The sequence below is a fragment of the Protopterus annectens genome, chromosome 1.part2, assembly GCF_019279795.1.
Source record: "Protopterus annectens isolate FY-2018-M chromosome 1.part2, PAN1.0, whole genome shotgun sequence".
Classification (NCBI taxonomy): domain Eukaryota; kingdom Metazoa; phylum Chordata; order Ceratodontiformes; family Protopteridae; genus Protopterus; species Protopterus annectens.
Genome location: NC_056727.1, coordinates 1,135,871,732 through 1,135,899,529, shown reverse-complemented (window position 1 = coordinate 1,135,899,529; position 27,798 = coordinate 1,135,871,732). Strand labels below are relative to the sequence as shown.

The 27,798-nt window shown below is 41.2% G+C and overlaps 1 protein-coding gene across 2 annotated transcripts in view; it reads left to right on the top strand.

The window, feature by feature from the left end:
* The window catches only part of LOC122792261 (CD2-associated protein-like), a 1,538,751-nt gene that overhangs the window by 955,371 nt on the left and 555,582 nt on the right, over positions 1–27,798 (top strand). For both annotated transcript variants that reach the window (XM_044060012.1, XM_044060011.1), the window contains exon 6: positions 21,943–22,052. In XM_044060012.1, the coding sequence (XP_043915947.1) occupies positions 21,943–22,052 (110 nt within the window). The remainder of the gene's footprint in view (positions 1–21,942; positions 22,053–27,798) is intronic.

Below are 27,798 nucleotides of genomic sequence, written 5' to 3'. Positions count from 1 at the left end.
CTGGAAGGTATCGGCTAAGCCCTGAGAAGCATTCTGCATTCATCCAGACTAGATACCACTGTACAACGACTGACTGTTTCACTTCAACAGTTGCCTATGCTTCTGCTGTCATTCCACAGGCATCCAGTATCTGTCTGCTTTGAATGACCTGGTCAACAAAACACGATGCTTTGGCACAGATGACCTGCACCTGTCAGCCCTGGGAGTACAGATAACATGTAAGGCTCTTGCTGCTCCTATACTGCCTGTCTTGCACAGTTTCCAATAACATTCACCACCAGAATGGGAACAGGCAAGCAAAACCTGGGGTAATGTTACTCAGTGCTTGACATCTTCATCTCTAACGCACTCAGGCAAGGGACTCCTTATAATGGACCACTTCGATATCTCTGCAGTGACTGGGACCTGCCTCTAGGCTCTGCAGAGCACACCTGCACTGACAGGTTATATGCAGACCACACCTTTCAGTCATGTAACCTGGACCGGAACACCCACAGCTGAGGTGTGTCCATATTTCGCAATGTTGTACACACCTCTTGGCTGGTTACTTAGCACAATGCATCAGAGGTGATCCACGTGCAACTAACTGTGGCCAGAACTGCTATACACATTGTAACATGCTATGGATTCAACAACATACCCCATGGTTACCGGCCCTCATTTCTTGGTGTACTGGACAGTAGGGTTCAGACAGGTACTACTGATGTGAGACTGACACTACCCCACACTTAACTGGGATAGCTACTCATGTACCGACACATTAGGCCAATGCTGTCTGGGATTCATAACATCCACTCGGCTGGATCAACCCATACACACCACCAAGATCAACGATATCCTAGACATGGACATTACCAACATGTGACTGGTGTTCCACACCTGGGGTTATCCCCTCGTTGGTAGTTTCCGAACATATGCTAATCACCCGTTTTCCACATCCCAGTACCACACCCTTCACGGAATACACAGTACAAGATTACTACAATGCCTACTACAGACGTCTTATGACAGTGGTAGTAAACGTCATGACACCCGTGCAGATGGACAATGCACATACAAATGCTGAAACATACCCCAGTGCACTTCATTAGCACTTACACGACTGCATGGATCATGCTATTCCAAATAGAGCCATGATGGTACCCACCAGATAACAGACGCCACTCTGGGGGTCCAGTTCCATGGACATAATGTACAACAAAAGGTGGAGGCTGTTGCAAAGTGGGGTACAATCCCATGGGTGGGGTAGCTCACTGGTCAGCCTCAGTAGGAATCCGGGAACCCTTATCACATCCTCCAAAGCTAGCTACGTAAACATTACTGCAACGCATTCCAGGGACTACCACAAAGCATTATGGAGGTATGTCAGTAGTCAATGGCAATACCCACATCTGCTCTGACATACGATGGTTAGTCAGGAACATTACAGAACTGAGTGATATTGGCAACATCCTGGCAGATGGGTTCAATGCTAACTTTACACCCTCTTACTCCCTACAGGGCCATAATCCATGCAGGAACATTGCAAGGTCCCTGCGGTCACAACTACACAGTTCCAACCTGCACTCTCTAAGGCCTGGAACACAGACTCCATGTGACCATCCAACATTCCAGGCTGTGATTTACACAAACCTCAGAACGACATGTCTCCCCACGTGGCCACCAGATTCACTAATAGCCTTGTATCAGACATTGTGGCCCTTGAATGGCGCACAGCAACAGTTATCACACTCCACACAGGTGGCGCCACAATGAACCAGAGGGACTATTGCGCCTGACTGGACTGTTCTGCAAGGCTATGGGGCACATCATCATGGAAGTCATTCACAGAGACATTGGTGGGCTCCAGACCTTTGATGCCACCCACGTTGGACTTGTTAGGGCCAGACCATGGCTCCTACACCTGGTGGACTTACAGTTACCAGGGTAGTTGATGATGGTAAGGGGGTCCACACAGCCTACATTGTCCTCTCATTGGCTTTCAGCACCGGTCTCCATTCTGGTATTGACAACATACACATCCACCTGCACATCAACCCCTATGTCTCAGGATGTTATGCAAAGTGGCTCACGGACAGGACCCACACAATGAGGGTAGCATACAGTAGTGCCTACTGTATTTCAGTTACACTTGGTGTACCACAGTCCTCAGTCATAGGGCCCCATCATGTTCGGTATATGCTTCCCTGAGGTACAGGCTAGCACAGAGGGACTTTCCCTGACTAGGTTTCCAGGCAACTTCAAACAAGGTGCCATGATTGATCCACCAGCTGATACAGACACCCTCCATATGGGTGTCACTGTGACGGATACCTGATGTCGATAACATGGCCTCAAGCTGCATGACACAAGGTGCATGAACATCCCCTTTGGATTACACCAATCACCCACTGACTATCACATAGGTGGTAGTCCCCTACATACATGTGACATTGTATGGGATCTCAGTACACATGTATGTAGCAGTCACCCCTTTGATAACCATAATGCCAATGTGGCGTGGATATCCTTCTACGTGGCCACCCTTATCTGTACTTGGTTTGTAGCTGGAACAAAGGCACCCATTGTACCTCTATACTCCTGATGTATAAACATGTTCAAGGGTACAACGCCCTGTTTGGGGTGTACCTTACAGAACAGCAACGGCTTTACATACCACAACATTAACACACCATGAGGATTATTGAGTTCCGAAGGTTGACGTATGTGGCACAACTACGGACACCATGACTGTACACATTTGCATACTGCATACTCAGGGGTGACCTCTGCTGAACATACAGGGCCTATGTCCACAACAATATTTATGGATATACTCCACATAAGCGACATAAGCAAAAGTCACTGAGAGCAACATGCTCATGGATATGTGCATAAATGCAATGATGAGTGGGATGTGCTTGAGGGTTACATTCCCAAACCAGACACTCACCATGCTTTGGAACATGATTCCTATGTACATCAAGCAGGGACACTCAGTAGCACTGTTCATGAGATACCTCAATGGGTGGATGGGAGACACACATTTATGCCAGGGATCACTGCAGTGGCTGTACTGTACAGAGGTGCAGGTAACACATGGCTCTGCTTTTCACAGACAGGACACTACCTTAGAGAGATGCTGCAGGTGTAAACACTGTAGTTGGGCTTACACATAGACTTGCCAGACAGCATAGTACCTCACTATGAACCTGTGAAGCTATTACATGTCCTTTGTGCATGGTTAATTGAGTAGCTCTTCCATTTCGATTAGCTATCATGCTGTTACAGTGTCCCATGACTACAAGCCATATGTATCCTGTTATTGTGTATTGTACATGCCAATAGACGATACCTTTTGTTTGCATGACATAACAGTTATGCTGTGTAGAATATCTGACATATCTACCTACAATACTGTACATTACACATATTTTACATATTATCCCATAATGCAAAGCATACTTGCACAGCAGGACCACCTTAGGCATGTTATTGTCGTTATATGCCCATACACATGCCTACTGTGACAGTATATCAACATATACTATCCCCTGCTATGGCACGTACTTGTTGGACATACCCTACCACTGATGGCGGGTGGTGTGGAATTGTTCTGTTTAAAGCCCTCATGTAGCATCCCTTGTGGTGTATGTGATGTTTACCTTGTGGCCCACAGCAGGACACACAATTTCTATAAGCGTTACTATGCTCAACAAGACATCACTACATAATACCTTTTCCCACTTTATGCATTGCGTACACTTTTAATTAATACAAAACAGGCTCTACATACACTAACATACTCAGTGTTCTACATATCTTGTTTGCATTCCGAATCTTCGTAAATATCTCTCTTACACCTTTACTGTTTAAACGGTTCTATGGTATGAGCTTACGGTTTGAATGTATGGCAAGTCATCCTTATATACGTCAATACCTGTAACATGTGGTTTCCTGCCGCCAATTGGTGTTCCTGAGTAAATTATTACATGCACATCAGCTGTGCAGTTACTCCACTCACCAATTACTTGGCAACAGTGGGGTATAATTGAATTCTCCACTTGGGCATTGCCCTTTTGCCCTACCTTCGGGGAGATGGCCTGTATGTGTTTTGTTGTGTGGAATTGCAACTGCTATTTGTGGAGACACGGATATTTTGAATTCATATCCCTCGTGGATTGTGCGTGACGGCTAGAGTATGTGGTTCTACATGTGAGTGTACCTGTCATCTCAACCGTCTGATAAGGGACTATTGCAAACAAAACCTGTAACATCGCCGTCTGTTCCATTATATAACAGCTATGATTTCACATGGCGCCTTTACAAATGTGTCTCTCACAAGGTATGTTAACGCTTCTGCAGATGTAATTGAGTGAGTGGATGTTTGTGATGTTATTACAGTCTGTATTGCTATTGTTTCGGGTGTGTGGGAGATGTAGGTGGGTGTACATAGCATATACAGGTTTGTAGGGACTGCATTTCTACATATTCCATATATGTGTGTCGGCTCCTTCCCTAACTGAAGACCTATCAGTTAGTAGACTGAAACTATGGTTGTTACAGGCTTATACATTGAGCCATCGTTAATTGGTTTCTATATAGTATGCAGGTGAGGTTGATACTTCCATACCTCCGGAAATACAGCGATATGTAAAGGAATGTTATTAAATGACAGCTGTCTCATGTATTTCTGTCACAGATATTTGCACTCGTAGTTGTGTTGGTGACTGATCCTCTTTGGCATGGGTTTCCACCTTTTCAAATGGCCATAGTGGGACATTTGCAGAACACACATCGGTGTTTACAGGCCGACACATACCCATGGTCAGTACACAGGATAGAACATACTTTTATCCTGAATACATACTTATTCTTGTAGCACTTTAGCTACTTATCATGTTTCATGTAACATTTACGTTTTTCAGATACAGGAATAATTATTTCATGCAACTATTACATAATATATGGGACATAGTTATGTCCTAAAATCTCGGACATTTGCCCTTTTTAATATTTTTTGTCAGGACACAACTGCCCAGGGAGGGGCTGTCCCTCTTAAAGTGGGACAGGTGGTAACCATATGCCTACGGCCAGCTATAACCAAACCTACCATAATGATCTACCTCTGAGTTAGCACTAACAGACATATGATGCAAACACACACACACACACACACACACACACACACACACACACATTACAGTCCCACGGAAATGCACATGGCACCCTCAACACACACATACACAGACTACAGCAATCACAAACACAGTTGAACACAGTACCTACATGGACCTCAACACCGGCAGCGATAACTAAATGTCCCTTAATATCGTGATAATATTACATGCGGTTCTAGTGTTCCAGTACTGTGTTCTTTCGGTCTTTCAGCCTCGTGATTACGTGTGTCGGTATGTGACACATTCCATAGTTGGCAGTATCCTATTTATTTGTACCTCCATGGTTGTGTACATGTCGTTGACCTATCTATATATTTGCAGATATAGGTGAATCCATATATATCAACATATATTTCTCTGTCACCCTTTCTATCTCTAATATATATATATATATATATATATATATATATATATATATATAGATATAGATATATATGAGAGAGAGAGTGAGAGGCAGAATACACCTTTCATTGTGTCCATGTCAGTGTATACTGTTTCCTGGACTCCGCAGGTTTGTGTTTGAACCTGTCAAATTACACACCTGCCATTGGTACATCTTGGGTAGCTTAGTGTTAGGTGATTGTGTACATGATTGCGTGTTCTACCCCTGGCAGTGGTCGTTTTACCCTTTAGAGCAGGCACTATTAGTACAGGGGTGAATAATGCTAGTTTCACCTGTTCTGGACATCATTGACCGTGATCTGCGCGATATTCTGAGAAGCTTAGCCCTGTTTCGCGCATATCCATATAGTCATGTTTAAACAACGCTTACCTGCACTGGGCAATGCATATTCCCGCTAACATGTGCTAAACATGATCTGATGACCTGCATCCAACATGCATTTTTCGTGCCTTCGGGATTACGTAACATCCCTTGCAGGACGTGGGACCGGGAACATGCACGACAGTCACTGCATTTACCACTTGGGCATCTGAGATTTGTACACGTATTATGGTGTTTTGTATGTGGACTGTACTACGGCTGTAACTCCATACTGCGATCAAATGGGTAACTCAGTTAGTTTACATATGGATGAGACCTATTAATGGTATGTTCAAGTGATGTTTAATGGATGTGCTCCAGCATTGGGAATGTATGTCACAGTGAGCCACACACTATAATGTGCTACACCTTCACACAACCATAGGTGGATAATGCTGGGGTGACAGATACCTGTCATGGGTACACCCCATGCTTTGCCACTACATCCATTATTACATTATATGAAGCCCCTCATTAACTGACCAGGGAATCCATGCAGTGTGTGTGGGGAACAGTGATTACACACATGGATCCCGCAATTGGCTCTGCTCCACTGAGGGACAGTTGGTTACTCGATGTGGTGGCGACAGCAGACACCGTTTGCCTCGATTGATGAATGGCCTTTGACAATCGGGCGTGTACCTACCGATGTACCTAGGAACCTATACATACAGTACCAACATATGCTGATAGGTGCGTGTACTGTTCAGGTGTTGACATTCCTTGTTCCAATAGCTGTTGTGTGTGCAATGGTTGAGGGCTACCTATGTAGGATTCACACAGGAGGCCACCTGTACATTACAATTTACAGGTGGTCGTGTGTGTGTGCCATCCATTTTACTGTGTGTGCAGGTGGAGAGGTGTGTCGGTCCGTAGGGGCCTACACTGTCAGAGTATGTGCTATACGTTCCCACTTTGCCAAGGTGTACGCATATTGGCATGCTCTAGCCCAATACTGGGGCTGGCACAGGGGTCTGAATCCTCTGAACTGTGGATGCCTGTGGATGTGTGGTGGGCTGTGAGGGTTATCATTTTCACCATGCTGTCCTTGCATGTTGTTTCCTGAGGGGATGTAGTGGCACTATGGCTATGAGGGATGTAAGCACACATGGCTGAAGAGTATCCAAGTACCCACACCAGATAGAACCGTGATTTAACCATCGAACACCAGTCATCCCGAACACACGCTCTATCGTGTGCCTCATTTCCTCATTATGGCGTTCTTGGCGTGTGTGTTTCTGATGACTTGATGGGAGGTCATCCCCAGTGCCCCAGTGCATAGCCACCACAAGGGGCAGTGGCTATAGGGGATGTCCCCTGACAAATACCTGATACAGCTGTGAGGCATGATGCATGTGGGAGTGGGGTATCTTTGGGGCTGCCAGCACACACATCCATGATAATGCCGCTCACTGGGTGGTTTGTATGTATAACTTGATAGCAGGCTCGCAGCACCCTATCGCATCCAGTACCGGCATGGTGCCATGGTAGCATTATACATTGCTAAACTCCTCCCTCCTTTAGTATAGGTATATATAATTGGGTAAGTATGCTGTGAACAGCATCATCCAGAAACTGGTGTAAAACGGATGCTGATGCCTGTGAGATCCCCATTATACTCTCAGTTGGCCTTTGAAAAGTACCTGTGGCTGAGTGATAGCAACTATATCGTACGCTCGTCCACTGATGGGGTCTCTCTGTTTGTCTCTGATCTCAGGCATGGCGCTCACAGCTCAACTATTTGCTGTATGTCCATGTCACCACTTATAATACCTACTATCTCCAGACTGGGCGTAGCCCCTGGTAGGTTACCCTTGGTCTGAATATATACCTGAAATCTTCCACACAGAGTAGTTTCTTGCACTGTTTCAGACAACTGAAAAAAACAGACTGAGGAGGCCACCCGTACTTTGGGCTGGGCTACAGGTTTGCAACTGCTGGTTTAAAAAATTAATTCTTTGCATCACTGACTGTGTTTGCCAAAGTCTACTTACTGGGGCAAAATCCAGCTTTCTGATATTTAGCTTGTTTATAAGTGCACAGATTTACTGTTTCTATTTTCATAAGTACCATTTATGTTTTTTACCATTTACTTTTTTTTTTTTTTTTTTCATTTTTTTTTTTATTTCTTGTTTTTGTTAAGCTTATACACTTAATTGTGCTGCTTTTTGTGATAAGGTTCATTTATTTGAAACTTTTGATAAGGTTCATTTATTTGAAACTTTTCTTAATTACCTCAATGATCCTTTTCACTCAGAGATGCATCCTTCTCAAAGAGTTGACTCCGAGATTTTGGGAAAGAGGGAGGATAAAGCACCAGTTTTGTCATATCAAATATCAAATATGAAACCACCAGTATTTACATAGATATTACTGCATTTATCAGCAGACATTTTCCATTTATACTTTTTTTCTCACACTTCTCTTTTTCTCACACTGAAAAAATCATTTTTTGAAAAATGTTAATCTTGTTTATGAATGTAAAAATAATTTTCCCGCACATCCAAAACCTTGCAAACCATAAGGTGGCATGTGGCAGCATAAAATGTCATATTAATATTTTGCTTTTTAAAAATGAAATCTTTAACACAAAGCTTTTTTTGATTAAATCTCCATTTTTTTTCGCTATTTTGACTTTTGAACTTTTTCTCTGGTTCTATCAACAAATGATAAAGCCCTGACTATGAACCAACCAGCCCTTACTCATACAATATCTCAGGCAGTGGAAGAAACAGATGAGCAATTAAATAATGAAGAGCCATGCACTGGTATGTTTCTGTATATTGGAATTTTGGGGATATGTGCTTCAGGGATGCAAATCTCATTTTGGTCACCAATGGAGACTAGGTACAAGAGGGATGATTTTTCTTCCATTGGGGTATAGCTTCTTGGGTCTGTGTTACGTATGAGAGGGGTCTATATTACATGATCGAAGCTTTAGTTAGTTGAGTAACTAAAGCTCAATCACTAAATATTGAAAATGCAAATCTGCGAACGGCAGTTTCCACGCAGGGAAACCATTTGTTTGGCTATGTTACAAGGGGTTCTTCTAGGAGTTGGTATATCTCGGTATATAGTATATTGGGGTGTGGGGTGTGGGGCAAAATGTTTTGTTTTTTTTGGTTTTTTTTTTTTTTTTTTTTTTACAGCAGTACTACTGCATTGTATGGAAACTGGCGTGTTTTTAAGGTGATTTTTGCTGATTTAGAGTTGCTAGCTTTAGTTAAGTCAACTAACTAAAGCTCGCCGATCAGACGCTATAGACGCCAGGAGCATGGGTAACCACCTCCAAATCAGCCATTGCATGGTCACCTCTTGAGCTCCACATTGCCATACAGAGATAAAGCAGTAAGAATTTAGCCCTTAAGTGTAACTTCTTCCAAATCCTGGCTGCCTTCATGATGGCCACATCATAAGTTGGGCTTAGCCAAAAAGAGTCTGGGATCGAAAGAATCACACTACAGGGCAATAAGAGTTGCTGCCAAAAGGGGCTCTTAACACACTGCTGGAAAATATGACACAGAGACATGTTAGATGCAAAAAGGAAATACTTCATTATTAGCTAATTTGCATGTCCTAAATCACACACATCTACCAAGAATGCAACACACACACACACACACACACACACACACACACACACACACACACACACACACTTGCTGACATGCCTGTCCCTGAGTTGACAAAATGTCCCAGATGTCTTTCCTTATTTTTTTTTTGTCCCTGCCCAGATAAATCATGTACCCTTTTAGTCAGTCAGCAATGCCAGAATTAGAATTTCATTCTCCTTGGTGTTTGTAAAGGGCATTGTGATTCTGTATCTGTTGCTGTATTAATCTTTTTAAGTGACTCAGATTGATATTTAAAAAATTATGCCTGGTGTCATCTAGTGTTCCTTCTGGCTTTGTCTTGAAGCCTCTCCCGCCACAGGCACACACCCATCCCTCACAATTGTCAGTCCTACATTTACACGATGCCCCTACTGTTGCCTCTTATCAGTGCCTTGCCCCTTGTATCTCACAAACTGTTGCACTCATTGTACAATGCCAGAGGTTAGATTTTCAAACTAATTGTCATTGTTATTATATAAAAAAAGCCCTTGCTACACTAAATGATAAGAAGGAAAGTGTGGATGCATGATAGTCCCCTATCAAATACACACTAACCTGCTACCTACTCTATCCCCTAACTAACGCCCCTCCAACTGTGACCTCCTAGGTATTTATTTATTTGCATTTGTTAACCATGACAGTGCACTGATCTCCTTAGGCATTTTTCAGACTTATCCTGGGTGTGATTATGTGACTTGCTCAGAGTCACACAGTTAGGCACTGGTGGCTGAGGGAATCAAACCCTGAACCACTGGGCTAGAGGAAGCAGCTCTTTAACAGCGCCTTAATCCTCTGTGCCAACTGCCAGACTCACACTCATAGCTACACTCACACATGCAAAAGCACACATAAACACATGCATATTCCCCTAGCACTACCTGTCTACTAAATGCCTTGGTACTTATGGGATGGACAAATGTGAGCTTTTGGTCATGGTTCGTTATGCAGAATCACACACTGTGTAAATGCCTTACTGCAGGTATTTTCAGCAGAGGGTGCATTGCTAATTAGCACAGACTGCTTCCTGGATGGCCTCATTATTATTTGCAGTAGGCAGCGGAAACGGCTCACTGTGGTGCTGCACATCTTATTGCTAAAGCACTGTGGAAGGGCAGTCTTTGTGTAACCTTTCTGAATATGGTTCAGGGTTTGAATGAACAGTAGTGTCTCAAAATCAGCAGTCCTGAGGAATAAAAATGTATTTATTTATTTCAGTTTGATTACCGGGGAAGTCCACTGGGCCAAGAAGTACCCATTTTCAATGGAGGCCCGGGGAGAAAAGCTCCAAAGACAGTACAATCAAGGTTACATACAGTAATGGATGATAATACAATGTCACAAACAGTTAAGAATATGTGAGATGCAGTAGTAGGCAATACAGTAAGGATTACATAAAATACAGTCATAAAAAGTACAATGTCCAAGATGCAGAGTCTACAAAGAAAGAAAAAAAAAAGTTAATTTTTTTTTTTTGCTACATATGTACAGTATTTACATACTTACTGAAAGTCAGCTATAACCATATAGGGGGAACATAGAATGAAATTAAGAGAGTATATAGTAGATTGGTGCTAGAGAATAGAGGTCAAGGTGGAGAAAGTTTCTAGAATTTATATTGGGTGAAAGCAAGGACATTTCCATTTGGAGGGTAAGTGTAAGAAAAGATGGGTCTTGAAAGAGTCAGAGTTAGGGATGGTGCTAAGAGAAGGTGGGAGGGAGTTCCATTTTCTTCCAAGAGAGAAAGAGAGTAGGAGCTGGCCAGCGGGATGCTTAGGTTTGTGAATGGAGATTAGGTTTTGGTGTTCAGATCTCAGAGATCGGTTAGGGATGTAAGGGGGAAGGATGTTAGATAAGGCAGGGAATTTTTCTGGATAAAATATTAACTTGTGAGTGGTAGTTAGTTGGAGATAGTCAAGGTAGTTAGGGAGTTCTAACCAGTTTAGAGATTGTAGGGCATGGCAGTGGTGAGTACAGGTTTTGGATTTGGTGGCAAATTTAGAGATCTTATTATAGCAAGCTTTGAGTTTTGAGGTGGTGGAAGCAGAAAGATTAGTTAGAAGTGGGGCACCATAAAGGAGAGAGGGGAGGAGGTAGGTGATGGCTAAGGTATGCCTAGAGAAGTTAGAAAGAAATTGATTATTGTGGTAGAGCATACCTAATTTTTGGTGGGTTTTCTTTATGTTTTGTTGAATCTGGAGATCAAATTTGAGCTGTTTATCAATGGTGATGCCAAGGAGTTTTGCGGAAGGGACAACTTCTATAAGAGTGTTGGTTAGGCTTAGGACATTGAACGAGTTTTTGTTAAATGAAGATGCTTTGGTAGGAAGGAAAATTAGTAATTTAGATTTATTGGAGTTAAGGGAGAGATGGTTTTGGTGCATCCACTTTTTAGTAGTGGAGAAAGCATTTTGAGTTTTGGACAGAAGTTCAGAAGGGTTGGAGGCAGAACAAACTAGGGTGGAGTCATCTGTGTATTGGATGACTGTAGTGTCAGGGAGGGCAGTGTGAAGGTTATTTATAAAGATGTCGAAAAGCAGAGGGCCAAGGATGGACCCCTGAGGAATGCCGATAGGTGTGGGTAAGAAGGAAGAGGTGGAGGCTTTCTATCTGACAGCCTGAGATCTGTCTGAAAGGTAACTGGAGAACCAGGATAGAGTGTTGGGGGAGAGATTAAGGTTGGAGAGATGGAAGAGAAGATGTTTATGGGAGATGGTGTCAAAGGCTTTGGAAAGATCTAGCAGAATAGTTGATACAAGAAGTCTGGTATCTCGGGCTTGATTGACAGTTTCTAGGAAGGATAGTAGGGCAGTTATGGTGCTGCAGCCGGGACGGAAACCATGTTGGGTGGGTGTGAGTAGCAGATTCTGAGTTAAGTAGGGTAAAAGTTGGTGGTGGATGCATTTTTCTAGGATTTTAGATAGTGGGGAGAGTAGGGCAATGGGGCGGAAGTTAGAAATGGAGGTGTTTTTGCCTCCTTTGTGAAGAGGAAGAATGTAGGCAGAACACCAAAGTTTGGGTATATAAGACTCTTTTAAGGATTGGTTGATCAGGATACTAATCGGGAGAGCAATACCTTCAGCAGCATATCTGAGGAAAGAGGGGGGGAATGTTGTCAGGGGCATTAGAGCATGGCTTTAGTTTAGATAAGAGTTTTTTATATACATTGTGGAAACTGGTTTGAGCTGGAACATGGAGGGATGGCTATTAGGGATGTTGGAGGTGGAGTTGAGGAAGTTTGGAGGATTTTTGCCTGGAAAAGTTTTGGTTAGCTTAGCTATAGAGTCTGTAAAGAAGGTATTAAAGTGAGTGCTCAGTTCCTTGTCAGTTAAATTTGGATCAGGGCAGGGGTTATTTCTTGACCCCAGATGGAGAAGAGAGTTAACAGATTTCCAGAATTGTTTTGGGTTCTTAGTATGGTTGGATTGAAGTTTATTGTAGTAGATTTTTTTGTCTGAGGTGATTAACTTTTTTACTTGGTTTTGGAGTTGGGTGTATTGGAGCCAGGCAGTAGGCAGTTTAGTTTTTTGATAAAGTTTCCAGGATTTGTCTCTGAGATGCATGGAATTTTTAGTCTCTTTGGTAAGCCAAGGAGCAGAATTGGCTTTGATTCGCTTGTTTCTTAGGGGGGCTTGGGAGTTGAGCGTGTTTAGGAAGATAGAGTTAAAGTGCTCAACAGCGTTGTCAAGGGGGAGAGAGTTTAGGATTTGCCAGTTGATTTGCTTAAAAATGTTAGAGAAAGTTGTGGGGTCAAAGTTGCTAAGGTTACGGGTTTGAATGTAATGATGTTGGTATTGGGAGGAGTTAGAAGAGCAATGGATGTATGCAGGAGATGGTCGCTGAAGGTGTTAGGGGAAGTACCAGAGAGAGAGATTTTGTTTGGATGGGAGACTAAGATCCAATCTAAGATGGACCATGGGGGGTGGATTTTGTTAGGACGGGTGGTAGAATGTATTACTTGGGTGAAGTTGTAGAGGTTAATAGATAGGGAGGGGGTGGGTGTGTTGATTTTATTCCAGTCGATGTTAACATCACCAAGAATGAAGGTTTCATACTTTATTTCACATGAGGCCCAGTGAAGAATATTTTCTAGGGTTGAGATATTGTTGCCTGGAGATATATATAAGGAAATAATGCACATGTTTTTATGTTTATTAAGTTGAAGTAGTCCTGCTGTTATTTCAGTGTTTTTATAATGTGGGGTTGGGATTTGCAGGGGGATTAGGGATAGAAGGTTAGAGTAGATAAGGGCAGAGCCTCCACCTTTTTTGTTTATGTGGTCGCTCCTGAGGATGTGGAAACCGGGAGGAAGGATTTCAGAATCAGAGATATGTGGTTTTAGCCAAGTTTCAGAGATGGCTAAGATATCGGGTTGGTTGAGGTTGATCCAAGCATGAACATGGTGGATTTTGTTGTTGAGGCTCTGGGCATTGATAGTGAAGATTTTAAGGGTGTTATGAGAGAGAGATGAAGAAGAAGGAGAAGGGGGGGGAAGTTTGGTTAAAGTAGGGGGTGAAGAGGAAGAAGAGATTGAGTTGCTAGGAGTGAGGAAAGGGCCAGGGTTAGGATGTATGTCTCCAGATAAGGCTAGGATGTTATATGAGATAAGTTTTTGCCTTCTGAGTTTGGATTGAAGGGAGATGTTTGGGGAGAGTGGAGGTGTAAGAGGGGATCTTTTAGAAGAGGTGGAGAATAGTTTGAGCTGGAAAAGGTGTAGAAGGTTTGGAGGGGTAAGGGAGGGGAAAATGGAGTGAAAATGTGAGAGTAGAAGAGGTTGTGGGTGAGTAAGTGGGGTAGTTTGAAAAAGCGGTATATAAGGGGGGCTTTAGAGGAGTATGAAGTAGCATGATAGATAGGAATTAGTAAGAATAGTAGGGAGCAAGGGAGTATGTAGGAAAAGTGGGTTGGGGAGGGCATATTTGGAATGGGTGAGAAGAAGGAAGTGAGAAAAATAGGAAATGAAGTTGCAAGCTTAGAGAAGGAGAGGAGAAAGTGAGTGGTAGGGGGGAGTAGAAAGTGGATAGGAGAGGGGAAGATTAAGTGAGATGAGAAGGGGAGGAGTAAGAGAAAAGGAAGGAGTAGGAGTGGGAGGAGAAAATTATAGAGTGGTTGGGATTGGCTACCAGATGGAGGAAAAGAGGAGATAATAGAAGATTGTGAGTGGTGAAAATGAATGGTGGGAGGAGTTAGTGAGGGATAAATGTAGATGTACCAGGGGCGGGTCGAATTTGGGGGGTAGGAGCCAGAGGAGGAGAAAGAGAGGGAAGAATCAGTAAGGAGTGAATAGACTAAGGTAAGTCTCAAGAGTAAAATAGAAAGAAAGATCTATAGAGAAGTGGAGTGGAGGGTAGATGCAAAGGAGAGGGACAGAGTGAGAAGTTAAAAAAAAAACTCCAAGGAAAAAGGGTAGAGGAGGGCAGTATAAGCTAAGAGTGGGTAGGTAAATCTAGGACAGTAGTGAGGGAGAGAGCAGAGGAAAGGAGTTAAAGGGCCAGTTTAGTGGAGAAGAGGAAGGAGGGGTAAGGTAGTAGTGACGGTGGAAAGGTAGGGGAGCACCCCCAAGTGTTCAGACGGTCTAAAATAGCAGTGACCCCAGGGAGAGGAACAGGTAAAGGGGGAGGGGGCTATCAGGATCAGGGGGGGGGGGATAAGAAGAGAGATAGAGTAGGAGCAGTAAAGAGGGGTAAAAATTAAGGTGGGAACTAGGAGAGGAAAGCAGCAAAAGAGTGAGGGGTATTGGCTGCTGGATAGCCTGGCAGGGGAGCGCACTGCGACCTGATAGAATCAAATTTAGAAGTAGCAAACATTTACAGGAGTACACATACTTTCTTAATAGTCCTTGCTGAGGAAAAACTCAGGGAGCACAATGGCCTTACAGCTTTGGATTTGGTGTCTGATAGCCGGTTCTTATCCAGATAGTTCAGGGGAGACTTTCAGGAGGTTAGGGCGGGGTTGGTAGGAGCCCGAGCAACAACAAAATCTGGAGAAAGAAGAGAGATTATAATGCAGCAGTGAAGGTATCAGGAGTACACAGTAGGCAGCTTTCAGCATACAAACAGTAAATTTGAACAATTTCGGGTAGCAAAGCAGTATGATAAAACAAAATAGAGTTTTATTCCTACAAATTATAGAGAAGCGGCCAAACAAACAGTAAAGAAAACAAACTTAGGTTGCTCTTTAAGCTAGTTCATTCACGCTAGTAAGTAGCGTTTACAAGTTACAACAGCTAATGTGCTGTGCAACTAGCACTGATTTAGTTGAACAAAATGAGTAAGCACAAAACAGTAATATCAATTAGATCAATATGTCATTGTAAACAGTAAATTAAACACAAGCAGTTATGTCGCAGCTGAGAGCAAAAAGGTAGAATGTGAGTGATTAGCATGGATGAATTTAAATGCTTGGTTCAGCCCAAGATAGTTTTATCCAAATAAAACAGGTCAAGCCCAAAGCAGTTCAGTTAGCCTAGTACTAATCAATGAATCTATAAAACATTTTAAACAGCTGTATCAGATTAAAAATAATGCAAGCTACACATTTGTGAAGATTACTAAGCTTTACAAGCCCCAGGCAGTTAAACATTTTAAACAGCTGTATCAGTTAAAAATAATGCAAGCTACACATTTGTGAAGATTACTAAGCTTTACAAGCTACCTACGTTGAGTCATGTGCAGTTTGGTCAGGAATAAGACATTGTACAAATGGTAAGGAATTATTAAAAACTAACACACTAGAACAGTATGAGAGAAAGCTGGGTAGTTATTACTACTCAGATAAAACAAGCACGGCATACACGAGTCCCTTGTAGTTTAGGAGCTAGTGTCGCGTGCTACACGCTATGTGTATAGTGTTAGCAGCGGAAAAAGAAGTTGCTAAATCTCCCAACTAGTACAGCCGAGAAAGTAGATAATAACCACACAGTACAGTTTTGTGAATTCAAACATAGCAGAAAGCATACAACTTACGTAGAAGGGGCGAGCGCTGGAGCCAGGACAGCACAGCAGCAGAGGGGAAACTAAGATGGCGACTATTTGGTCGCGGGAGTTTTGAAGAGAGGAAGAGGAAGTGGGCAGAAAAAGGGAGGAGAAAGTGGGCTGGGGAGGAAGGAGAGAGAACAGGGAGGTCAGGGGCAGAATGAAAGTCACAAATTTGGGAGCGACAGGTAAGGCGGTTCAGAAAGGAAAAGACCGGGAGAGTAAAGAAGACTAAGGGAATAGGGGCTTACAGTCGGAGTGACAGAATAGTCTGAGTGCATGGAGTTAAAGGGGCAGTGTAGAATAGAAGGGATGAGCGCAGAGAGAAGAGCCAGACGAGGAGAAAGAGAGGAAGATGATTAGTAAGGAGTGAATAGACTAAGGTAAGTCTCGCAGAGAGTAAAATGGGAAGAAAGATATACAGAGAAGTGGAGTGGTGGGTAGATGCAAAGGAGAGGGACAGAGTGAGAAGTTAAAAAAAAAAACTCCAAGGAAAAAGGGTAGAGGAGGGCAGTATAAGCTAAGAGTGGGTAGGTAAATCTAGGACAGTAGTGAGGGAAAGAGCAGAGGAAAGGAGTTAAAGGGCCAGTTTAATGGAGAAGAGGAAGCAGGGGTAAGGTAGTAGGGACGGTGGAAAGGTAGGGGAGGACCCCCAAGTGTTCAGACAGTCTAAAATAGCAGTCACCCCAGGGAGAGAAACAGGTAAAGGGGGAGGGGGCTATCAGGATCAGGGAAGGGGGGAGAATAAGGTGAGAGCTAGAGTAAGAGCAGTAAAGAGGGGGTAAAAATAAGGTGGGAACTAGGAGAAGAAAGCAGCAAAAGGGGGGGGGGTAATGGCTGCTGGCTGGCCTGGCAGGGGAGCGCACTGCAACCTGATAGAATCAAATTTAGAAGTAGCAAACATTTACAGGAGTACACATACTTTCTTAATAGTCCTTGCTGAGGAAAAACTCAGGGAGCACAATGGCCTTACAGCTTTGGATTTGGTGTCTGATAGCCAGTTCTTATCCAGATAGTTCAGGGGAGACTTTCAGGAGGTTAGGGCGAGGTTGGTAGGAGCTCGAGCAACAACAAAATCTGGAGAAAGAAGAGAGATTATAATGCAGCAGTGAAGGTATCAGGAGTACACAGTAGACAGCTTTCAGCATACAAACAGTAAATTTGAACAATTTCGGGTAGCAAAGCAGTATGATAAAACAAAATAGAGTTTTATTCCTACAAATTATAGAGAAGTGGCCAAGCAAACAGTAAAGAAAACAAACTCAGGTCGCTCTTTAAGCTAGTTCATTCACCCTAGTAAGTAGCGTTTACAAGTTACAACGGCTAGCGTGCTGTGCAACTAGCACTGATTTAGTTGAACAAAATAAGTAAGCATAAAACAGTAATATCGATTAGATCAATATGTCATTGTAAACAGTAAATTAAACACAAGCAGTTATGTCGCAGCTGAGAGCAAAAAGGTAGAATGTGAGCGATTAGCATGGATGAATTGAAATGCTTGGTTCAGCCCCAGATAGTTTTATCCAAATAAAACAGGTCAAGCCCCAAGCAGTTGAAACATTTTAAACAGCTGTATCAGATTAAAAATAATGCAAGCTACACATTTGTGAAGATTACTAAGCTTTACAAGCCCCAGGCAGTTAAACATTTTAAACAGCTGTATCAGTTAAAAATAATGCAAGCTACACATTTGTGAAGATTACTAAGCTTTACAAGCCCCAGGCAGTTAAACATTTTAAACAGCTGTATCAGTTAAAAATAATGCAAGCTACACATTTGTGAAGATTACTAAGCTTTACAAGCTACCTACATTGAGTCATGTGCAGTTTGTTCAGGAATAAGACATTGTACAAATGGTAAGGAATTATTAAAAACTAACACACTAGAACAGTATGAGAGAAAGCTGGGTAGTTATTACTACTCAGATAAAACAAGCACAGCATACACGAGTCCCTTGTAGTTTAGGAGCTAGTTTCGCGTGCTACACGCTATGTGTATAGCATTAGCAGCGGAAAAACAAGTTGCTAAATCTCCCAACTAGTACAGCCGAGAAAGTAGATAATAACCACACAGTACAGTTTTGTGAATTCAAACTTAGCAGAAAGCATACAACTTACATAGAAGGGGCGAGCGCTGGAGCCAGGACAGCACAGCAGCAGAGGGGAAACTAAGATGGCGACTATTTGGTCGCGGGAGTTTTGAAGAGAGGAAGAGGAAGTGGGCAGAAAAAGGGAGGAGAAAGTGGGCTGGGGAGGAAGGAGAGAGAACAGGGAGGTCAGGGGCAGAATGAAAGTCACAAATTTGGGAGTGACAGCTAAGGCGGGACAGAAAGGAAAAGACCGGGAGAGTAAAGAAGACTAAGGGAATAGGGGCTTACAGTCAGAGTGACAGAATAGTCTGAGTGTATGGAGTTAAAGGGGCAGTGTAGAATAGAAGGGATGAGCACAGAGAGAAGAGCCAGAGGAGGAGAAAGAGAGGAAGACAATCAGTAAGGAGTGAATAGACTAAGGTAAGTCTCGCAGAGAGTAAAATGGGAAGAAAGATCTACAGAGAAGTGGAGGGTAGATGCCAAGGAGAGGGACAGAGTGAGAAGTTAAAAAAAAAAACTGCAAGGAAAAAGGGTAGAGGAGGGCAGTATAAGCTAAGAGTGAGTAGGTAAATCTAGGACAGTAGTGAGGGAGAGAGCAGAGGAAAGGAGTTATAGAGCCAGTTTAATGGAGAAGAGGAAGGAGGGGTAAGGTAGTAGTGACGGTGGAAAGGTAGGGGAGCACCCTCAATAGTGTTCGGATGGTCTAAAATAGCAGTGACCCCAGGGAGAGGAACAGGTATAGGAGGAGGGGTCTATCAGGGAAGGGGGGAGAATAAGGTGAGAGCTAGAGTAGGAGCAGTAAAGAGGGGGTAAAAATTAAGGTGGGAACTAGGAGAGGAAAGCAGCAAAAGGGGGGGTAGTGGCTGCTGGCTAGCCTGGCAGGGGAGCGCACTGCGACCTGATAGAATCAAATTTAGAAGTAGCAAACATTTACAGGAGTACACATACTTTCTTAATAGTCCTTGCTGAGGAAAAACTCAGGGAGCACAATGGCCTTACAGCTTTGGATTTGGTGTCTGATAGCCGGTTCTTATCCAGATAGTTCAGGGGAGACTTTCAGGAGGTTAGGGCGGGGTTGGTAGGAGCCCGAGCAACAACAAAATGTAGAAGGGGCGAGTGCTGGAGCCAGGACAGCACAGCAGCAGAGGGGAAACTCCATACATATGCATTTACCAGTTTGGTGTTCCTCTGTACACTGTAATATAATTGTATGCCACTTCTCTAATTCATTTGGTGCTTGTCCTACAGCATTTTGCTTCAGTATACAGTTGAGGGATATCATTATTCTTTATCATATCACACAATGCTGCGTAAAATTAAATATGGTGGCTTTATTAGTCTGAACTGTATCAGTGTGGTTATAAAATAAGCATAATATAGACAAAAAAGGCATTTTATGGGATCTATATTGTTGTGCTGCTGTATATCTACCTCTGTGAATTTGGATTCCACCAGCCATAAACAGGACTTCTTGTTCTTGTAACATTTCTTTAGACAACAACAGTGAATGCTTCATCTTTTATGTTGCACTACTATAATAGCATAGTTTAATGGACATTTGTCTGCAGGATAAATCTATTTGGTCCCACATAAATGTCTTTTTTATAGCAAACGTACTGGCATGTTTATTGGAATTAGGAATCTATTGTGGTAATTATGTAACCTTTGGAATGTATTTCATTGGTTTATAAGTACAGGTGACCTTGGAAACTATTCAGTGTCATTCTTATGTTCAATTCAGCTTTAAAACTGGTCCTGATATTTATTATATGAAGCAATGGTGGAGATAATATTGCAATGAGCTATACTTACTCAGCAGTGGTGACAGTTTGCTCAGTACCATTATGTTATTTATTACATATTTTTACAAAAAATCATAAAAATAGTATTCATATGTTAGGGTGGTAGCGCAGAAATCTTCCCCTTTTGGCTTTTTCCTGGTTAGGGGGTCGCCACAGCAGATAACCTGCCCACTCATGATTGGCAGTGGAGTTTTTATGATGTTGAGTTGCCATCGCACACACATGCACTCACGCCTAGGGCCAATTTAGAGTGTCCAATCCACCTACAGCATATCTTTGGGATGTGGGAGGAAACCCACACGACCACAGGGAGGACATGCAGACTCTGCACAGAAGGCACCCCAGCTGAGGATCAAACCAGAGAACCTCTTGTTGTGAGGTGGCAATGCTAACCGGTGCACCACCATGGCCACCCAAGGTGGTAGCACAGAAATAATAATTTTATATCTTTCGTTATGACCCAATGCCAAGTGGTGTGTGTGTGTTCATGTGTTTATCAAGGGTATGCTCAGAAATCTAGCAAAGTAAATTATTATCATAGGTGTGCCCAAAAAGTAATAAAGTGCTTGTGTTGACAGTGCATATGTGTAGGATAGTCAGTCTATGTCCATATATAACCCAAAATACTACATTACTGAGTCGCCATGAACACATGGACCTGGTGAGTGAAACATGTGGTCACAGCAATCCTTAGTAATTAAAAGGTAATAAAATACCTTGAATGTGAATTATAGGTGCCATGAAACTGGTTCTCTCTCTCTCTCTCTCTCTCTCTATATATATATATATATATATATATATGTGTGTGTGTATATAGATATAGATAAAAATTATTTCACTGGAGGACTGTCTGCATTAGCCCTACTCCTCCCCTTCTTGGTCACTCACCCTCACACTGTGTTATATTTGGTGAGATCATTAAAGTTTTTAAGAAGAAAAATTATATCTTGAAGGCAGTTGATCAGTGTTTTTGTTATATAGTTGCCATTAGATGTAATAGGTAACTTCTTGCTTTAACAGTCCACTGCTTCAATAATTTTTGGTCATCCATTTTTAAATTTTTGCTTTTTGGCACCAGTAAGATCTGTTCTAAGATTTTTTGTATATTTCTACTATAATAATAAACATTTTCATTTTTACAGATTTAACATGAATTGTCTGGCAGCACCAAAGATTAATGTCTTTATATTGCTCTTGCAAAATGCTTTCACTTGTATGATATACTTTGCTTTGTCTATAGTCCCTGCATTGTTTTGTTCTGTTCAGTTTTATTGTTGCCATATATTGTATAAGCTATGTTTTTCATACATGTGCCACAGCTTGTAATGTACTTGGCTATGTGTTCTCACCCTTCAGCATTTCCGTATGCTAAAAATTAGCATAACGTATCACAAAACTATAGGCAAAAATTAATAAATGAAATAATTCTTTGTACTAGTGTAAAGAACTGCAGAGTATGCATCTCTTTTCAAATCTGAAAAAGAAGCAAACATCCATATAGAATAAAAATTCTGTGTTAATTTTTATTTATTTTCTTTACTTAGATAAAATACCTGTGACTCTGAACCATGGACACGCACCCATTAACAGTACACCAAAGCAAAGGCAACAGCCTTCTGAAACAGCACCTGACATCATTAAGGACAGTGATAAGGTAAAGCACTATACAGGATAATATTATATTCTACTTTCATAGAATAACTGAGATAATGTGGTGCTTTGTCTCTTAGACTGTGAAATCAGTCATACATCAAGGAAGAAGCCATTTTATAAAATTCTGATACTTAAAACTGCCACGTGGCCTAATGCTGTTAAAAAATTACCTACATTTATTTTGTTTACCTTTTAATTACCAGTTAATTTTGGCTATGTTCTTTACATTCCACAAAATGGAGCTTAACTAATATTAAAATCGCTTGTTTATTTTAAAAATACCTTCTGGGCATGTGTATTGAAGCAAAAGTGTTGAATTTCTAGCTTAACATGTTAATATTGCAATTCCTGTCCCTTTCTGTGGTCACTCAGTGCACATTCTTTTGGACTTGGATAATTATAATTTGGAAGAAGAAAATATATGTCTCAAAGGTAGCCATCTGTGACATGGCAGCACTATGAAGCAAGCAAGCAACAGCTGATAGCTTGGAGGAAAAAAGAGCTTTTGGCACTATGAACAAATGCATTTTCAATATTACAAAGGGGAGGTTAGACTTAACTAGATACTGATAGACTTCCTGGCATCTCACCTTGTTCGTATAGGTTGATGCTTTTATAGCAGTGCCAGAAATAATGATAAATAAACTAAACATTCCTTGAAAATATTGTGGAAAGTCTATAAGTCTCAAGCAAGAAATACAACAATAAATAAATAAATCAATCAAACCCCAAAGTAGTATAAAAAAGTAATGTCCAGAGATTTTCTGAAAAAAAAACCTACTAGTATTCATATTTATCATATATAAGGCATTTTGTATATTTTCTATGAAAAGAAAAACAAATCATTTGGCCTTCAAATGTTTTATTTATTTTTACTTACTGATTGTTAGCTGGTGATGACAAAGCCAGATGGTCAGTATGCTGCCAATCTTCTTTGTTGGCTGTTATAATGTGTGTTTACCTTTTGGCCATTTGGTGTGGATGGTAAGTTCAGGGACTTATCTTAAGTTCAGGTGCAATCTACAAAACTACAGAAATTTAAGTGCTACTATTGAAAACCTATTCTATGTCAGAAATTACTTTATCTCATAGAGTTTTCTCTGATGCAGAGTAAGTTATTAGACGTAAGTAGCAGTACTGTGGGGACGCAGATCCCCTACACTGATGATGCGTGAGGGGGTGTATCATCCCTGCAAAATGCTTTTAATGTGTAACAGTGACCTTTACAGCTTGTTATTTGTTGTAACTCATACTGTTTTTTTCTCAGTTTTAAGACTTGTACTGTTAAGTTTCAAACTTCTACTAGAGTACCATAGCATGATAACTCCATATTCCTTTTTTCATTTGTTGTTGCATCTGCTTCCTCTCCATCTCTGTGCTACTTCTGGGGAATGTTGTATCCCATTTGCATAATTTTAATTTCTTTCTTTACAATGTAAACTTCTGTTTCATAAGCAGTCTGTCAGTTTTTAAGTCTCTATTTTCCTATCTTTTTGTGAATTAGTCATGCTGCATAATGGTGAGTCATCCAAAGAAACAGATACTTTTCATTATATATCTTCTACAGAGTCAGTTATAAAGTCAGTTAAAAAGGCTAGTCTCATTCCTGATCCCCATGACATCACACTGGCCACCATCTTGTTAACCTGAGTACATTGCTCAGTGTACTATAACCTTATGTATATTGTCTAGCCATTGTAATGGTGCTACCAGATTAGGTTTAATTCGATGGTTTCTAATTTGTTCAGTTACTCATCATCTGGTACATGCTAAATCCACTGAGAAAGTCCAAATAGCTTGTACCCATTATTCATTTTTAATGGTAAGATAAGCAAAGAATTATTTGTTTAGCATGGCCTTCCTTTTGGGAAACCATGTTGCCTGACAGACTTCCAGGCAGGACTGGACTTGGGTAAAATGGCACCCAAGGGGAGGGGCTCCACACCACCCACCCCAGAAAATGTTAGCGGGTGTGATCAGATTTTGACTGCTTTGCTGGCATTCATTAATGCTCATATTGAATTTGTGATTTGAACTGAAGCAGCACTTTAGTGCTCTACGTGTGACATTAAAAGAGAAAACAAAACTCTTCTTTAATTTTTAAAGTGAACAAACTCTTTCCTACATTTGTAGTAAGTAATTTGCTATATTTTAAAATTAAAGAAGACTTTTTTTGCATTTGTAGTCAGAACAGAAGCAGTTTAACAATCTATGAGTGGCATAAACTGTAGCAAGCACTTTCCCACAGTTTAAGAACTTTTCTTTTTCTTCTTTTAGTTGCAAAGCATAGATTAAGGGCAGCCACAGTGGTTCAGCGGTTAGCGTTGCCGCCTCACAGCAAGAGGTTCTCTGGTTCGATCCTCAACTGGGGTGCCTTCTGTGTGGAGTCTGCATGTCCTCTCTGTGGTCATGTGGGTTTCCTCTGAGTGCTCCGGTTTCCTCCCACATCCCAAAGACATGCTGTATGTGGATTGGACACTCTAAATTGGCCCTAGGTGTGAGTTTGTGCATGTGTGTGCCTTCTGTGGAAGGTTGGGCACTGGACTGGCAACTCAACACCATAAAACTCCACTGTCAATCATGAGTGGACAGGTGATCCACTGTGGCAACCCCTAACTGGGAAAAGAAGTTGCAAAGCATAGATTGACAGTAATAGGCCTGGCTTGTGCATCCTATTAGCAGCTCAAGATCAGGGAACATAGTTTTTTTTTCTCTTCAAGTAGAAAGGTGTGGATTAGAAAGAATGGACAAGAATGGCTTGCTGTAATTTGAAGAGCTAGTTTGAGAAATATATATATTTTTTTTAACTCCTCAACTTAAAGTTGAGGAGGGGGTGCCAGATCAGAGGACAGCACTAAATGCCAGAATAACTAGCTGCACCTTTCCATTGTTACTCTCCTTCCTTTCATTTTTTTTTTACTTATTTTAAGAATGTAAAACAAAAAATATTTAGATTATTTCTTGCCTGAAAATTGTATCCATCTGTATCTTTAAGCTTCGCATTTGTGCGGCCTTTCCTGCTTCCCTAGTGTTATTCTTTGCCTCATCTTTCTGTCTTTCTTTCTGTTTCCTACATGCTTTGTACATTTTTCCAAACTTGATGCCACTTTACTTCAAAAGCACAGTAATATTTTCATTTAGTTTTGATCTGCTCATTTTGATATATTATGGGCTCCTTACTGAAATGTCAGAGTTCATGATGCCAAGTCCCAACATGCAGAAAAAAGATTGAAAATGAAGGAGAATAAAGAATATCAAATATCTCTCTTCTCCTTTAATCGCCTATGAGATCAGCACATTAGAGAAAAGGGAATATTCTGAGAAATGGCAGTCTTGGACTTAAAATATATTGTCTGGATTGTTGTTCATTTATTATCCACATACCAGGACTTGGCATAGCAAGTCTCAACATTTCAAGTGATTATCATCTTGAAGCTTTTTTTCATACCCATTTAATAGTCCCACAAAGTCCTCCATCAGCACGAAAGCACACCCATACTCAAAAATATAATTACCCCTTACAGTAACCTAAAAACACTCCGGTCTTCTGACAAAATACCCGCACAAACTGTTAAATCTAAAAACTCAGCAGGCATTGTTTTGCAGCTCTGTTGGAACAATCTGGAATCGGCTCCCTGCCAAACTTACAGCAAACCTGACTATTAACCAATTTAAAACATCTCTCAAAAAATTCCTAAAAAGTCACTGGCTGTGCCCCTGTACCAACCCTGACTAACCAGCTTACCACTCTCTTTACTACCTATCTGTAAAATAGTCAATGTTTCGGACTTAGTCTCATTCTCATATGTATTGTACTACTGAATGACATGCTACCTTTTTCAGCCTTGTACCACTAAAAATGTCTAAGTTTGAACAAGAAAACTACAATGTTAAGTTTAAGTATGTATGTATTCCAAGTATGCATATAGTCCTATAATTCTATACTGGTATCTATATGTGACTGTATAAAACTGCTACTGTTTAACTCTTATGTAACTATCCACATGTGGAGCTTTTCTCCCCGGGCCTCCGCTGAAAATGGATCTGTGTCCAGTCGGACTATCCCGGTTAACAAATGTAAAATAAAATAAAATAAAATAAAATAAAAATAGATAAATAAATAGCCATTTGCTGAAACACAGTCCATTTTTGCAGAAGTCTCTCCTCCTGATGTTTAAAACATTCATTCTTGAGTGCTGGGCTATTTAGTTACGTTAGCTGTGTTTTCAGAGGCTTATTTCCAGACAGGGCTCTCCCTGGGTAAACTACTGCCCTAGTTGAATGGCTCCACATTACATCCGTTGCTACCCACTGTCCCTCAAGTACACACCCAGTGCCGCACTGCTCTTGCTCATCTTGACCTACCCGAACTATGCCGATTACTTTTTCTTATTTTCCTCACAGTTTGTGTTACTCTTGTGTTTTTTTCTTGCCCTTCCTTCCTTCTTTCCTTCCTTTCTTCATTCATTCAACACACCCTAAGCAGTCAAGGTTACACCTGATAACAGTGGAGGAAATAAGCTTTAGGTGAAGGGTCTGGTGGGTACATAGGCATGGCATAAAGGTTAAGGTATTTACCTTATAAACATAAGGTGCAGGGTTCAATTCTCACATGGGCTAATTGCCTAGGCTTAAACAAGCCCCCAAAAAGGGCAGTTAGCCTAGTACTAATCTATGAACCTAAGAAGCTGTCGGGGTTCTAGATGTTCTCAGGTGCACATTAAAGTTTTTTAATAACTTTTTCATCCAATGATAGCCTGAGCAAAAGCCACAATTAAAGAAAGACATTCAGTCTTGCTCTTCTACTTTGCTTTTTTACTACACCCTGTTAAGAGATCCTAAGCAAGACTACTGCGTAATAACTGTGGAGGGGAATGATTGCATGAAGCTGGAGCTCACAGAAAGTATGGGGGGGTTATAGATGTTCTGAGGTGTATTTTAGATTTTTAAACATTTTTATTTAGTGATGGCTTAAATAAAAATCATGATTAAGGAAAGAAATTAAGTCTTGTTCTTCAACTTTGTTTTTTCCTGCATTCTTTTAACATACTCTAACAAAAGTAACACTTAACAACTTTAGTGGAAATAAGTTAAAGAAGCTGGAGACATAGAGGTATAGATACTGTAAAGTATATTAACTAGCTTTTTTCAACATTTTGGTCCAATGACGGCCTGAACAAAAAACACAAGGAAGTTTTCAGTCTTACTGTTTTATTTAAAAAAAAAAGAAAGAAAGAAATTGTATCCAAGGACTAATGTTCAAAACCGACAAAATAGCAGTTCACAATAAACCAGAAGGCAAATGCTAATGAGGATACATAAATCATATCTAAAAATAATATCTGCCTCCACGGCCACACTCAAAAACAAAAAAAAAAAAAATCACATTCTGTATATCCCTCTCTTCTGTTAGACTGGGATGAAAATTAAGGCAAAAATAACCACAGTCATATATTTCAAGTTGCTATTGTTGCACTCCTATCATCAAAAGGCATCTTCCATTTGTATACATCTCTGATGTCATACTGGGATAGAATTGAAAAAAAATCAAATAGAACATAACATATTTCAGTCTGTTGTTATCAAACATATCTAAACAGCATGCTTTTTAACTTCCCCAGAAGATAGCTATCTGTACATATGCATGTCAGCAGCATTGCAAGGGTGTGTTGAAGGGGGTGGTTGCCCTTGGTGCAAAACATTAGGGAGCATGATTAAAAGTTCCTGTATACAGAAAGGCACTTCAG